Source organism: Aythya ferina, assembly GCF_964211825.1.
Source record: "Aythya ferina genome assembly, chromosome: 6".
In the NCBI taxonomy this organism is placed as follows: Eukaryota; Metazoa; Chordata; class Aves; order Anseriformes; family Anatidae; genus Aythya; species Aythya ferina.
The window spans coordinates 22679799-22696569 of NC_140303.1; the positions used below are offsets into that span (position 1 = coordinate 22679799).

The following is a 16771-nucleotide window of genomic DNA, read 5'->3' on the forward strand; positions in this document are numbered from 1 at the left end:
TTTTATAGCTTCTAGATTATATTGCAATCTCCGTTTAAATCAGGTGTTTGTCTTGAAAGGAAGTATCATTAGTCAACTCTTGAAGTAGATATCAACCCTCAATATAACTTAAAGGGTGTTTACATCTGTGTGGTTTATTTAAACAGTAGCTGAGAGGCAAAAGTCCTTTTTAAAAAAAGCTTCTGTACTCTTGAACTAGTTCATATGAAAGTTTTTACATTGTCATGTTGTTTCTACTCCCTGGCAATTCTATGTGGTCCGTAGTTATCTGTATATAGACAGAAAATATGTTTATAAATGAGAATTAGCTCAATTAGATGACCAGTATTGTTTCTAAGCTTAATGGAGTATAAGGGTAGTAGGAAAAAAATAATCACTTCAATGCAAGCCTTCTTATATCCAACGTATTAAATCAAGAAGGCAAGTATGCTTTAAGCAGAATCCAGCAATTTGAAAGGCTGACTACATGTACCTCATGAAACAGGAGCTAGATGAAAGTGATACTGCTGTTTCAGAATAATGAGAATTCCACCTTTAAAGTGGCTTGTCATTGTTTATATTGTTAGGCTGTATACAGAAGTTTAAATGCTGTAAAGGCAATATAGAAAGCACAAAAGGAAGAATCTGGTGGAACCTTAGAAAAACATGCTACAGGATAGTAGAACACAACTGGTTTGAAACATTCATTGTCTTCATGATTCTTCTCAGTAGTGGTGCTTTGGTAAGTACACCCATAAAAACTGTGTCTATGAAGAATGTTTTATCAAAATCATGGTTATAACACATCTGTGGTCATAAAGAAAAAGAAATGGTTTGAAAGAGAGCTTGGAGTGAAGTTCCTAAAATATTTTCCCAGTGCATATAAAATAAATTATTAAAATTCTGCTGCCAAATAACCTTCTGCAGGTTAGTTTTTGATGAATATAACGTGATACGTGTGAGTGCTTATTGAGATGATTTTGTTTAAATTCTTGTTTAAGAAATTATAAAAATCGTACAAAATCATGCAGAAGTTTTATGCAGTAACTGGAACAGTTATTCTGCTGTAAATTAGAATAATCTCCAGAAGTAGTACAGATACTGATTTCCTCGTGTTCTCTCATTATTCACTTCTGTTATTGGCATTCTGTGCGACTATTACTCAAATTTCCAAAACGCTTTTTGGCAACTTCAATCATTATATTGTAATCCCATTGTCAGGAGACAATAAAGTCTAAAATTTAGCATAAGCAGAGACTACAAGTATATCCTGGCTTTTCAATGTAAAACATATAAAGATGACAGCAATTTTACCTTGCCTTTTCTTTCTTCAGTTCTTGTGGCTTAAATTCTAGTTTGTAAAGACCTGTGAATATCTTACTTATATAAAACCTATGTTTCCAACAGGCTTTTGAAGATATATATATTGAGCAGCGTAAGACTATCAAGACCATACTAGAATATGCTGATAAAATATTCACTTACATCTTTATTCTGGAAATGGTGCTAAAATGGGTGGCCTATGGTTTCCAAACTTACTTCACTAATGCTTGGTGCTGGCTGGACTTCCTGATTGTTGATGTAGGTATTATGGTCTCTAAGTAGCACGTTGCTTTTGTTTAGGCAGCTTGTATTATATGTGACACATGCATATGCAGTGAAGAATACAAATTGAGTTAAATATAAGAGAAAATGACGTGCTGGTGAATGTTTCCACTGTAATTGTTCCATAAGTAACTAAATCTGACTTTGTCTGTATATGTTATTAACTTCATCTCTTCTGTCTTTGTTTTATTGCTCTGGGTCCCAATCAGGGATTGAGGTGTGTCATCTGGAAGGTCTTATGTCTTCTGGATTTGGTGACAAAGCAAAGAGGAAGGGAGAGGGAGGGAGATTTAAGTGAGCATATAGGGTTAGCGTAGGACAGTTGATCCTGAGCTTAATGAGTCACCGGTGAAGAACTGTGGGGAGAGAATATCGGGTTGTCATGAAGACAGAAAAAGAAAGGGAGGGCAAGGAGGCAGATATTGAAGTAAGGATAAGGTTTGAGGAAAACAAAGTAGTGATAGCTACTAATGAATGATTCCTAATGGTAACTGCTAATGAATGATTCCTAACTTTTTGCAATGCTCATTTTGACTATTACTGGATTGAAAGGATAATTTCAGTGCAATTCTTCCATTTTTCTTTGATTTACCTTTTTAGATTACTGTTTTGGAAGCTGAAATTACTTTGTTTGGTGATGTCTCAGATCATAGAGAATGTCCCTTTTAGCTTCTCTGAGTTATTCTAAGAGAAAAAAAACTTGGATGTTAGGTGAAAGGTCTTGTTACTCTTGTTAGAACTCTTGTTACTGTCACAGCTATTGTTTTCCAGGAAACTGCTGTCTGCTGTTACATGCATTTGAGTGCATTGCTTTTAGGTAATTGTACTAACATTCGTATTTATGTCATCATACAGTTAGCATTCATGCTTATCAGTGTCCTGTCTGATTCACCATATACCAACATGACGACTTACCATCTGCAGGAAATATTAATTGCTAGTTATTCATATTTCGTCTATTATGTGAATTAGTTCTAAGTGCAAATTAGTAGAAGCAAATGCTGCTGGGTCACATTTTATCATGTCTGTAATCATCAGTCTTAGAGTATTGTTTAGTGCTTGAATGTTGCACGCAGAATGGGATGGGTTTTTAGTACTTTACAGGCTTTGACTGAGTTTATTCAACTTATTATTATTATTATTATTATTATTATTATTATTATTATTATTATTATTATTATTATTATTCAGATTGTCATGCCCTCACAAACTTCAGGGGGGCTGATGACAGAAGTGAAAGAATGCTTGGAATTTTTTAAGTGCTGAATCTAATTGGCTACTACTTTCATTTGAACTCACTGCAAAATTTTAGTGTAACACACATCTGTGGACATACCTAATCATGTATCCTTTGTAACCAGTGTTGGAACTGCATGTGGTTTTCACTTTCTGCTTGACTGAGAATATTTTTGTGACATCTGAAGCGGAAGAATAAAGCGTTGTATTCACCAACAAATGCAATGGATTTACCATATTTAGTATTTTTTGTTTTTTCCAGCTGTTCTTTCACTAATTCTGAATCTATTTATTCCTTTGTGTTGTGTGTCTTTGTTAATATTGTATATAATGATGCACATCATCATTTTAATTTCTAGTAGTCCCCCTAACCTATTGCAGTGGTTTGTACTAAAATGTTGGATGAATTCCTCACCATTAAGAACTGATGAGAAATGCAAATACGCTATTTAGTATGTTGTCCCAGATACCTGAGAAAAATGTTGCATGTAATTCAACACAGCCTATGCCCTGCCTTTTGTAAAATTATTATGTGCTTTTTTATATATGCATAACAACACATCTGTTATGAAAGTTTCAGAGATTTTAAAGTCTTTTTTAGTTTAAATTGTTCTGAAATTTACAGGCAACTTTATTTTTTTTTCTGATACCCAAATTGATGTTTTATTTCCAGTAGGCATTATACTTGTATTGTGAGGCTATTCTAAAATTTAAAAATGTTAATTTTATATTCTTTCATCTAGGTCTCCTTGGTTAGCTTGGTAGCTCATGCCCTTGGTTTCTCAGAACTCAGTGCAATTAAATCCCTCCGAACACTAAGAGCTTTAAGACCTCTAAGAGCTTTGTCACGCTTTGAAGGCATGAGGGTAAGAAAAAAGGAAATCATGAATTAATGTGTAAAACAAATTCATAAAAATATGCTTAATAAATTATTAAACCACAGAGGAAGTCCAATCGGCATGTGAGTTAACAAGGCACATAGTAACATGTTTTATTCTATTATGTATATTTCTATTTTTATTGGCATTTTTTTTCTGTGTATTTTAATGATTTAATCTAAATTTTCAGCTTAATTTGGAAAAATAAATGGTTGCTGATATTTATATATAGGCACACGCATGCAGATTTTAAAAAGCTTTTTTTCTTTTGTTTAACAGGTGGTTGTGAATGCTCTTACTGGAGCAATCCCATCCATTATGAATGTACTTCTGGTTTGTCTTACATTCTGGCTAATTTTCAGCATCATGGGAGTAAATTTGTTTGCTGGCAAGTTTTTTAACTGTGTTAACACCACAACTGGTGTTCAGTTAAAACCCGAAGAAGTTGATAATGTAACTGCGTGTGAAAATCTTATGAGCGCTCATCAAGACGTTCGATGGAAAAATGTGAAAGTAAACTTTGATAATGTTGGAGCTGGTTATCTTTCTCTGCTTCAAGTCGTGAGTGTATCAGTTTTGATAAATTTGTTTTCCAGCTTTAAATTTTGTAGCAGCAATATTCAGTTCCATAATTTCTAATGTTATTTTACAATATATGGATGGATAAATGATTGTTTTTTATAAATGTGTTCTATTAAGCTATTTATGGACTGTGGTGAAAATCTGATAGATTCTATGGCAATTTTGGAAGAAGAAAAATATCTAATATATGTCATATGAGTATAAAGTTCCTTTGCACCCAACCATTACTATATTTCCAAGTTCTACAGAACTAGTTAAAATCTAGTTAAAAATGAATAAATAAATAAATGCAACTAGGATTAATTTTCTGCCATGGTAGTCAAATAGATACATTCTACAGCTCATTCAAATTAGAAAGAGTACACTACTGGTATGGGGATAAGGAGATGAAGGAAAAAGTTTTTAAATTCACTTTTTCATTTCTGTTCTTTCCCTTCTTATAATTCCTATTAGTCTAGTCTAGTTATTGTCTGTCAAGTGTTGTTTGTGGTTTTTTATTATTATTTTTTAGTAGATAATTTGTAGCTTTTTTCTAGATGGGCAGTTGCCAAAGTAGAAACCTCTTTCAGAAGCAGCATGTGTAGATTGGAGCCAGTAGGACAGAAACATGTATTCGTAATCAGGTTCACTTGACACACTGCTTCTGGGAAAACATTTGTGTTCATAAGCACTTGGCCATTATTCTGTCTCTTAAACTCTCCAGCTGGTAGTGAGTAGCTTGTATTGTGCTAGAAAGTTACCATCTCAAGGATGGTAAGCTCAAGGGAGAAGTAGTAGCTATTTCTAAATGGCACTAGGCTATTGCATAATTCACTGATCTGGAGGACAGCAGTGTCTTCGCCTTTGTTACTCATCTTGCATAGAATTGTTCAGCTATGTAATGTTTCCAATAAACTAAACATTTATACCTTAATATCATGGTGGACAGGAGTATTTTCCTGGAGTATTAGGCACACCTGGATTTATTTCACTATATCTGATAAACAGTAGAAATATTTGAATTCCTGAAAATTTTTCATGACAACAAGTATTAACATTATTGTTGCCACATGTAGTCACTTTCTATTTGGGTTTCAATAGTTAGTCTTTTTATTTTATTTCTTGTAACAAAAAGTGACTTTCTGGAACACCATTTCAGGCTAAATTGTTCAGAAATCAACAAAACTGGTAGAAGGACAAAGGTGCTGGTCAGCTTCTCTTGAGACAAGGTCTCGATAAAAATGTGTTTTTTCTCAGACTCCCACAGGCATGGTTTTTGCTCATCGCCTTTCAGCACAGGAATAGCAAAAGCAGATGGAGAATCTGAAATATTTAATATTGGTGGTAGTTTTCCGCTCATCCAAAAGTCCAAAAGCTCAGTTGGGCCTGGTTAGCCATTATACTTCTGAACAGTCAATTAACTGCAGTACTGTAAATTTAAACCTGTTTATAACTTTTTTTCTTCTCCTACTCAAGCAGTTCATCTTCTGTGGGAATTCTCAGTTTTCTTTGCGAGAATTAAAGGGAGGTAGTAACTTAAATGCTGGATTCTGCATTATAGTTCCGTGAAGGACTCAGTTATACACAATGAAGTTGAATTTATACCACTCATTCAATAACTTCATTCAGTAAAAGATGTCTGGGCCCACTGTCACACCTCTTTTCTCTGTCACAACCAAAAGAAAATTGCTTAGTTAATGAAGACTTGATACGTTGAACAGGGAAGAAACATTGTTTTTTCTTCCTATGTTGTGAATAAGATACAGTGTCACGCTGTAGCCAACACTTTTTCTATACCTACTAGGCACCTCAGGCTAATAATTAACTTTTCCTTCATTTTCCACAGTCCACAGGTAAACATAAGGATTATGTTCATATTGGTAGAAAATATTAAAATGTGTTATCTCAAAGAGTATGGTAGTAGATACTATTTACCTGTTTATATAGTAGAGCTATATAATCTCTGCACCCCACACCTGTAATAGCTTACACCATGTTCTGCAATTTTTAAGCTTTGTTCACAAAAATCAGTGAGGGCAATCAGAAAGTGGTGCCCGTATTGAGACAGATCTATTACATTGATGGTGTCTGTTTTTAATCCCTTCATCTGTACTTTGTATATACTATGAATGTTACTAGTTAAAAAAGTAAAATATGTAGACATTTCACACAGGCAGAACTTTCATTCCCTTACCACCATCCTGAACCACAGAGAGGTTATTTTCAGTAATCTCACAGTCATTCTTACCAGACACAGGAGGTACAAAATCTGTGCGTAAACTGGACAGCAAAGAGATTACACATGCTAACAAATCCAGTGCAGTTATCTTATACATATTATATAAAATATTATATATATATTATTTATATATATGTGTATATATATATATATAGGGTAGGAAGGTATTTCATATTCGAAGATATATATATATAAACTTTTGAGACTGTGTAGGTAAAATTGTAGCTAAAAGTAGAGTTGCAGCAATTTTAAATAATAATTTATTTCTCTGAGTCATATAAAATGGTTAAATTAAAACTTCTCTTCACATAGTAAATGCAATAGTAACTTACTTTTTCTAGGTAGAAACCGTCTGTCTAGACAATTTAAAACTTTATATTTTCTTAAGATTTCTTGAGACTACTTATCTTAAGGACTTTCTTTCAGGACTATTTGCATATTCTGTCTGGAAAATGCCAACCAGTGGTGGCATTCTCTAGTTTTTGGTTGTCAAAAAGTTGGAGCTGAGAGAAAGACTGCAGTTTACAACAAGGCTGTTTTACTCAGATATTTATTTTAACTCATTCCACATAGAATTCATATGAATTTGCCTGAAGGCTAGAATTTGTTTATTGTTTAAGTATTAGTAACTAATAATATACCACAGTAAATTATTTTTTGTCAATAAATCACTCATTTCTTACCACCATCTCTTAATATTCCCTTCTTTTTCTGTGTGCAAGTATGTTGCAAGAAAGTGTTTTATAGTTCAGAATGTTTACAATATTTGAGGTGTCTTTTTATTTAAAGATTTGATGGAAAATGTTAACAAACTTTGTTTTTAGGCAACATTTAAAGGATGGATGGAGATAATGTATGCTGCTGTTGACTCTAGAGAAGTAAGTGCAATGTAAAATTCACTGAGTTTAAACAAATACAAGGTTAATGTGATGCTTCTTGAATGGCATTTGAAATAAAGAAACAAAGAATAAATATCAAATACTGGTATTTTTCTATATAGATCTTAAATTATAAAGTAATTAAGTGCATACATTTTAATAAGTTAAAAAAATATATATATGGAAGTAGACCTACATAAAGTTTTGCTGCTTTAATAAGTTAATAAGTAATCTATGCCTAACATTGAGTAACATAACTAGTGAAATTTGAAATTTAGTTTCCTATGGATTTCTGTCACTGAGAGTGTACAATTGTATAGATCATGTTTTTCTCGTCTCCAAAATAAATAAATAAATAAAGCAAGTGACAGCACCTGCAGCAGCTAATCCAGAGCTATATGCTGCACTCTGACAATCTCAAAAAATAAAATGGCAGAATTTTTCCCGTTTAAATGCAGGTATTTGTTTGCATCTCTCCTCTATCAAACTACTGATCTGCATACAATCCATAGGAGCTGAATTACTTTTGATACTTGCATACTTCTGTCAAATTTAGTAGGTTATACATGAAACATCAAGTGCTATTAGAGACAAGCTGGCAGACTTAAAGGGGAGGAAGGGTGGGTCTGTGGGTGCATTCACAGATGCCTGTATAAAATAAATTTGCAAGATAAAAGATTAAGTGTAGGATATGCTCCAAAATAGCTAATCTGCATCCCCCCTCTCTTTCCTTGTTGCTTTCCATCTGGTTGCAGCTTCTGTTTCTGCTCAGTCTTTTGTAATTTGTCTTCACTGTTATCAGTGATGTATTGCTGTTTTTCTGTGTTATATAGGAAGGGAAACAGCCCAAGTATGAGGATAACCTATACATGTATCTTTACTTTGTTGCCTTTATTATCTTTGGATCGTTTTTCACCCTAAATTTATTCATTGGTGTCATCATAGATAACTTCAACCAACAAAAAAAGAAGATAAGTATCACCATGTTTCATTTTCATGATACCTCATTGTCACTGAGCATCCAGCAAAGTTATATATTATATCAAGGATCCTGAAACTATTGATCAGTACTGCAAGATGAGAGAGAGTTAGAAAACTGTGTCATAAGTTGGTAGTGAGTTTGTAAGAGAAAAAATTATTGATGTGTGAAAATGTGTTCTCTTGCCTTTTTTTTTTTCCAACTGAAAAGGTTTATGTTATTCAGACAAGCACAGGTTTGTGTCAAGAACTCCAGGAGGATTAAAGTAGATCAAAATGCAAACTATGATGGCAAGTTAAGTTCTATTTGGCGTATGATGGCAAGTTAAATTCTATTTGCTGTCTATAAACTTTAAATGTTGTATACAGTAGTCTTATTTTTCTGTGCGTTCTGTTTGAAACAGAATCATACTGGAATTTTGTTTAATAAAAAGGGTGCCACTAAGTGGCAGAACATAATTTTGTAGAAACATAGACTTATTGCCTAGGCTCATACTCATGATTCTGGATGGCTTGTCAAATTTGATTCATTGTACTCAAAGAAAGATACTGATAGACTTACTGTGATGGAAAATTCCAGTGAATCTTTGCATATGCCATGTATAGAAATCTGCATGGAAGATACCATGCTGGAATGAGTTCTTGTAAAAAATCTTTAAAAAACAAAAACAATTTTTTTTACCTCTTAAACTCTTCAGATGGTCTGTTAAAGTAATCTAATCCTGACAGTAAGTTTTCTGGATAATCTTGCCTGAATAAGTCCAGTGAAATGTACTCAGTCATGGTCTACAGAAAAAGATTAAATATTTTAAGAAATCTAAGATACAAATAAATGTGTTACACTTTTGACAACTGTCTTTATATTCTCATTTGAATTCTGAGAGATTTTAACTTTTTGTCTCTTTGACAGTACTTTTCCTCTCGCTGTGCTCTGTAGAGAGAGCATAAATTGTCATAAAAATTTATTCTCTTACTGAGGTGTATGGAAATATTTGTCTCTTGGATAGGAACTTTGGTCTTGCAATTCTTTTAGTCCTCTTTTTCCTCATAGCTTTGCAGTGTTTCATTTCTTCTGATTTTTCCTCCATCTTGCTTCAATTTTTCTGTCCATTTCTCTCTTTAGCCCTCAGAAGGAGAGATCTTGGCCTATATCATAGAGGTTTCCCAGCATGGCTTTTGAAATCTAACCCTTGGAGTTAAGATTCTTATTTATTTATTTATTTATATATCTGCCAGTTCAGTATATCTGACTACAAGGTTTTTGGTCATAAACATGAAAGAAACATGGAAAAAAGCCTACCACTTGAGATTGGAGTGTGTAGCTTTGTATTTTGCTGCTCCAGATCTTCTGAGTCTCATCTGCACACCCAAATAAGAGAAAGAGAGTTTATGCTTACAAAACTGAGGTCGTCTTTATCCTCCAGTAAGATGTCCCCATACACACACACATTGACTAACATCAGAGGCTTCTAAGACTTACAGGGTACTTACAGTTGCTTCAGTTTCATCTGATCCTGCAAGAGAAAGACTAAGGAAGCTATGTACATGCTATTGGCATTTTTGTTGGTCTGTATATAGGAAGGTGTCTTTCTGGCATTGTGGTATCCTTGTACTTTTGTAGCTATTGTAACTGTCACCAAAAAAGTTAAATGGGCTGGGAAACATTCTATTTGTGTGCTATTATTCACTTTCACACAGCTAATTAGCAATCATTACTGGCCTGTGTTTTGAACATATAGAGGCACCTGTGCTCATAGAAATGAATAGGACATGTAGGGTGTAGTTACCCAGCAATATTCTTGTCTTTGTTCTACCTTCACATCATGGAAAGCTACCTGTTTTGGGCAATGTTGCTGGGATATGAATGGGAAAGACATGTTGCAATATACTCTCCCTGTGTAGTTAAACTACGTGCATTTCTGTGGTCCCTGAGTGCAACCCACATTCAGCACATTAGTTGCCTTGGGGAAAATATATTCCACTAGCTGTCAAATTGCTGTTTCAATCCTCAAAGGCGTATAAGGTGTATGACACCTTGAGACAGCCGTTCTTCCAATGAATCACAGACACAGTGATGTTCACAATTTATAGCAATTTATAGTCATCAGTGAGGCAGCAAAAGAAATGCCCAGTTCAATGCCAGTTCCTTTAAAGTGTTGTGGTTGTTTGTTTTATTTTTTTTCATTTTTATTTTTATTTTGTGTGTGTTAGTTTTGTTTTTGTCATTTTGAAATTTCTTCTGGGTAAAATCTGATAGATTCACACTTCGACCATAATCAGCGAATTAATTTCTTTTTGTTTTTTTTTTTTTTTTTCCAGAACCCTAGGTCTCTAATACCTGAATTTTACTTCAATATGTGGTTTATGAGGAGAGCAGACTGTACAAAATCCCTTTTGATTTCTAAATCTTCATATCTGTGTGTAGCTATAGCTGAAAGGCTACACATGTTCAGATTCATTATTACTTGACTGAGAAGGCTGACACAGTATTTGACAAAGTCATATTCAACTGTGACTGAAATTCATTTTCAAATGCTATTGCTTTGGCATCATGCATACCTGGAATGTATTTGAAATCAAGTGCATGGAAGAAAAGTAGTTACTTGTCAAAAATAATATTTTAAGAAGTATTACATACAACAGTTTTAATAGCATTCTCTTCAGATTGCTGTCCCATTATTCAGGCCAGAAAACACAAAGAGTATTCCAATGCTTTTTGATGCCCTTATTGATGGAGAGGGATGATCATACCCCAGACATGCACAGTAGTACTACTGTGGCAGCAAGCAGCTGATCAGAGATACCTGTACCCATATGATAAAATGAGGATTCTGGTAGCTGACTGACGTCAGTGATTTCTTGCTCTTCATAGTTGCTCTCTGAAGACCTGTCAGCTCTAAATGAACCTTTCTATCTTTGAAGCTCTTTTATTTCTGACTGATTGATTTACAGTGTGGAGTTCATGATGTACACATCCATACAATGGATGTATTTTTAAAAGTTGTTTTTTACCTTGTTTTACATACAATGTGTATTTTTACAAGTTTTTCCATACTTATTTAAATGGTTTATATTTAACCAGTTCTGTTTTTTTGTTTGTTTTACATAACAGATAAAAGTTGTTTTATATTTCATTTCCTTAATTTGTTTCATTCTTCCAGCAAGGCTTGCAAAATACTTTAATGATCTTTGATATAATTACTGTATTTTTTTTAATATCAACATGTAAGAACAAATGCATGGTTCATACAAATGTAAATTAATTGATTTAAATACTTGGCTGTAATCAGTTTTTATTTTTATTATTTTACCTTGGAGGTCAAGATATCTTTATGACAGAAGAACAGAAGAAATACTATAATGCAATGAAGAAGTTGGGTTCCAAAAAACCACAAAAACCTATACCTAGACCAACGGTAAGAATATGTGCTACTCTGGTGTCATCTAAGTTTAGTAACAGAAGTATCTTTACTACCAAAAGTCTCCCCTAGAGTTGATTGAAATTCTCTGAATTCAAAGCGGAAACGTATATATTCTGCAGGAAAAGTCTCTCATAGTTGTTATGCCTGGGGAAATACAGAATCGAAGGATATGGTAAAGTAAATGTCTGTTTTGTTTTGAGGGGAAAACAAAAAACCTGGCAAATAGAAAAGTTACTAGAGAGTGCTTCTAGATTTTTCAGCTTTTTGCTTGGTTGTACGTTTCAGGGGAGGAAGGAACAAAGAAGTAGGATAGAAAAAAATGTTAATTACATGCAGCATACTGCAACATACGTTTTCTTTTTTCTCCCTTCAGAATAAATTGCAAGGCTTGGTATTTGATATTGTAACAAAGCAAGCATTTGACATCAGCATTATGGTCCTCATCTGTCTTAACATGGTCACCATGATGATAGAAACAGATGACCAGGGTGTAATGATGCAAAATATTTTATACTGGATTAACTTGGTATTTGTTGTCCTTTTCACTGGAGAATGTGTCTTCAAACTGTTCTCACTACGATATTATTACTTCACCATTGGCTGGAATATATTTGATTTTGTGGTTGTTATTCTCTCAATAGTAGGTAAGAAACTCTTATATTTCAAATGAAATACAGTAAGTTATATTTTAAACGTTTTATCTTTGCAAAATTTTATTGATTAGAGGAATACTTAATTTTCATTTCTCCTGATAATTTAGGAAGTACGAAGCATATTTGAGAATAGTACCTGCTCAGTAATTCTATATCAAATTTAATAGTCATATTTTCGAAGAGTGCTGGAAAAAAATCTCAAATTACCCATAGCAGATTAAAAACTATTGACTCATCCTCCAATTAAAATTTCCAGAAATTCCACAAATAGAGTTGTTCTTTATTCTTACTCTTTGTTGTGGATTATGTTACCCTTTTAATTTTATTTTTATCTTTCACAGGTATGTTTTTAGCTGAGGTGATTGAGAAATATTTTGTGTCCCCCACATTATTCCGAGTTGTACGACTTGCCAGAATAGGTCGAATCCTGCGTCTCATTAAAGGCGCTAAGGGAATTCGCACTCTGCTCTTTGCTTTGATGATGTCTCTTCCTGCTTTGTTCAACATTGGCCTGCTGCTGTTCCTGGTCATGTTTATCTATGCGATATTTGGCATGTCCAACTTTGCCTATGTTAAGAGGGAAGCTGGGATTGATGACATGTTCAACTTTGAAACATTTGGCAACAGCATGATCTGCCTATTTCAAATCACCACGTCTGCTGGCTGGGATGGTTTGTTAGCCCCAATTCTGAACAGTGGGAAGCCAGACTGTGACCCTGAGAAACCTCATCCTGGGAGCTCTGTTAAAGGAGATTGTGGCAACCCTTCCGTTGGGATTTTCTTCTTTGTCAGCTACATCATCATATCCTTTCTGGTAGTGGTGAACATGTACATTGCTGTGATTTTGGAGAATTTTGGCGTTGCTACTGAAGAAAGTGCTGAACCTTTGGGTGAGGATGACTTTGAGATGTTCTATGAGGTTTGGGAAAAATATGATCCAGATGCCACACAATTCATAGAATATAGCAAACTGTCTGATTTTGCAGCTTCTCTGGACCCTCCTCTTAATATACCAAAACCAAACACAATTCAGCTTATTGCAATGGATCTGCCCATGGTAAGCGGTGACAGAATTCACTGCCTTGACATCTTGTTTGCTTTCACAAAGCGTGTCCTGGGGGAAAGTGATGAGATGGATGCCCTCAGAATCCAGATGGAAGATCGTTTTATGGCAGCCAATCCTTCTAAAGTCTCCTATGAACCAATCACAACCACATTAAAACGCAAACAGGAGGAAGTGTCTGCTACTATTATTCAGCGTGCTTATAGATGCTATCTTTTAAGACAGTCAATAAAGAAACTTTTATATATGTATCGCAAAGATGGGGCTGATCTCCTTAGCAAAAAATGTATGACTTTTGGTAAGCTAAATGAAAACTCCCCTCCAGAGAAAATGGATATGACTACATCCACCACATCTCCACCTTCTTATGATAGTGTAACAAAACCAGAAAAGGAAAAATATGAAGATGACAAGTCAGAAAAAGAAGACAAGGGGAAAGACAGAAAAGGAAATAAAAAGTAAAAGAGGACATAAATATATGGTCCGTGATAGCTGTTTACAGCCTGAGAAGATGATGTTTTTATCAATAATACTTTTATTGGAGGATTATGCCAAAATGACAAATTTTTACATATTTACCCATATTTACTACAGTCAGTGCCTGTACCAAATAATGACTTTTGTCATTAGTAAACCTTGTATGTAAGAGGGAAACAGCCTTGCCAGAAAAGTAGCTTTTATTACCAGCTGACACTAATGGAGAGAAGACTCTAAATTTCCTCTTGGACTGTATTGACCTTGAATGGGATGCAAAATTACCAGTCATAAGTCTGTATTTTGTGGAATAAATGTATCCACTGTGTACATTTCATCTGCTAAGTTCCATTTGTGTAATTTCTTTTGGTGATCTCATTTGCTTTAATTCACATACAATTATTTGTAATTCTACTGTGTTGAGGAAAAAGGTAAATACTCTTTCAGAGGAACACAAATGTTAGGAATACATACTTATGTCATCATAATGTGAACATAGTTATCTTCAAGTGACCACTTCTAAAAGCAGAAAGACAAGATTCCAGATTCTTGGGCCTCTCTAGATCAAATCAACAGCAAATGATACAGAACAGAGCTTAAAAAAATAACTTATCAGGAAACAAAACAAGGGAAGAAATCACTTTCACAGAAAGAAGGTTGGTAGTTTGATCTCTTTATTGAATCTTCATTTATTACACAGTCCTATTCAGGTAATAATTAAATAAATCATGCTATATGCAATTCCTGTTTTGAAAAATATGAAACTACAATCTAAAATCTTTCAGGGTCCAAGATAGCACTTAGTTCCTGAGGGTTTTAAACAATTCTATCACAGAAAAGCTGTAAACACCAATTTTTGCCTATAGGGAATTACTGAAATAAAGTGGTAATATTTTCTTTTCTTTTTTTTTTTTTTTTTTTTTTTAAATTTATTTTTAGGAAATCTTTAGACCCACTAATAAGTAGCTTTGATACTCCATTCTAAAGTCAATCTCTACAGGTTTTATTTATTTTGTATAAATAAAACCCATTTAAGACAATAAGAAAAGCTATATGTATAAACTGATAACAAAATACCTACTGGGACAAATATTGCTTTAGTGTATACCTAAGGCTGAAATTTCTGTACTTTGTAGAAATGGACCATGACAGAGACCTGTACATTGGAGGTGGTTTCAACCCCTATGGCATTCTAGTCAGGTTTCCACTGTATGAAATGCAATCTTCCATACAAGGCTGAGGTGACCAAAAGGATGTGCTTGAATCAGCTTTGTCCTGCACTGTGGTTTACATCACTTTTTTTTCTCATCAGGGCTTATACTTCATATGCAAGTAAAATGTCCTCTGTTACTTAATCAGTTGTTTTACACAGTGGTATCTGTTTGAAAAGAGACAGTGACCTAAGTACTGTATTTATTGCATCAAATATGTACCCTACTAAGTGTAGCTTATAACCTTTCAATAGATAGCTTGATATATTCTGTAATACTCCAAATAATTGGGAAGCTTTAGCATTGCTTGCTTTTAGCATGCTTGCTGCTATTATCCTACAGCTATTCAAGTCTAAGATGGAAAGACATGTGAATGGTAGAAAGTAAAAAAAAAAAAAAAAAAAAACGTTCGAGACCATCATTCCTCATACCAGTAAGCAATAGTTTGCTGTTATTATAGAGTTTATTTTGAGTTTAGTAATCAATAACATGCAATGAATAACCAGACCACACAGGATAAATATATTGCTTAACTTGATAAAAATGTGGGGTTGTTGAAAATAACTTTTATGGTATATATCTCTCAATATTGATCTATTCATGTTGTTTTGCAAATAATTTCATTTTTAAACATTTTGTACATATGAGAGGATACTACAAATATGTTCACACTGTTAGTCATTTTTATTGCTTTCTATCTGTGACAATTTATTGCTGGGAAACCTAAGATACAATGTGAATTGGCAGTTGCAATTTTTTGCAAAATAGACTTTAATAAGGAATAGTTTTAAAAGAAATAGTAGTAAAGAAAAAAGTAGTTCTTTGTATGTGACACAAGATAGAAGGCTTTCTTTTGAAATCATACTGATGTCTGTCGATTTTCAGGTTGTTCTTAGTCACAGAAACCTTATTTTTGCCATGTTAGTCTCATGCTGTCTGCTGGTCCCATTAATTCATGCTGCAGTACTAGTATTTTAAATATAATTTGCTATTCAAAATCTTTCTTTGTGAGAATAAATAGTGACCTTCTATAATGGACAGTGGAATACCTTGCATTTCTTACAAAATAAAATATAGATGGGCTTCTGCTTTTACAGAAACTGTTTACTTGCAGTGTACTGGTGAACTGCATGCAGGAAGTTGTTTTACCAAAAGTAACAACATTACTAACAACCCAAAAGAATAAAGATAACATTTTTATGTACTCATTTTAGTCTTTGTGTTTTTATTGTATGAAGTTAATACAGTCTAACGAGTAATTGTTAAAACTAAGGGTGAACCACTTCAGCTGATGCCATTACAGGCATGCAGGAGGTTGCAAACAGGCAGCAGGATGTGGGGCAAGTGGACATGTGCATGGAGTAATTAATGATTTTTTTTCATATCTCTTGTGAAGGCTACTGTATACTTCGGTTAATAGGGCTAACAGGAGGAAAAAAAAAAAAGACAACCTCAAGTATGTTATATTTTCTAGGACAACATGTATGTTTATTGTAGTATTGTAGTTATACCTAATTTCAGTTAATTTCTTTTCTGTGCTTGTGTCCGTGTCCAGAGTAGTTATTGTTCTAATATCTTAATTGCTGAGAATACT

The 16771-nt window shown here is 33.8% G+C and overlaps 1 protein-coding gene and 1 long non-coding RNA gene across 13 annotated transcripts in view; one reads left to right on the plus strand and one right to left on the minus strand.

The window, feature by feature from the left end:
• Nucleotides 1-15583, plus strand: part of LOC311438630 (sodium channel protein type 3 subunit alpha-like) — a 117133-nt gene extending 101550 nt beyond the window's left edge. For all 11 annotated transcript variants that reach the window (XM_084523224.1, XM_084523226.1, XM_084523234.1 and 8 more), the window contains 9 exons: nucleotides 567-721; nucleotides 1387-1560; nucleotides 3564-3686; nucleotides 3978-4259; nucleotides 7323-7376; nucleotides 8210-8347; nucleotides 11666-11770; nucleotides 12150-12420; nucleotides 12771-15583. In XM_084523224.1, coding sequence (XP_084379350.1) covers nucleotides 567-721; nucleotides 1387-1560; nucleotides 3564-3686; nucleotides 3978-4259; nucleotides 7323-7376; nucleotides 8210-8347; nucleotides 11666-11770; nucleotides 12150-12420; nucleotides 12771-13954 — 2486 coding nt within the window. In that variant the 3' untranslated portion in view covers nucleotides 13955-15583. The remainder of the gene's footprint in view (nucleotides 1-566; nucleotides 722-1386; nucleotides 1561-3563; nucleotides 3687-3977; nucleotides 4260-7322; nucleotides 7377-8209; nucleotides 8348-11665; nucleotides 11771-12149; nucleotides 12421-12770) is intronic.
• The window catches only part of LOC311438634, a 99210-nt gene that overhangs the window by 55295 nt on the left and 27144 nt on the right, over nucleotides 1-16771 (minus strand). The window lies entirely within an intron of this gene.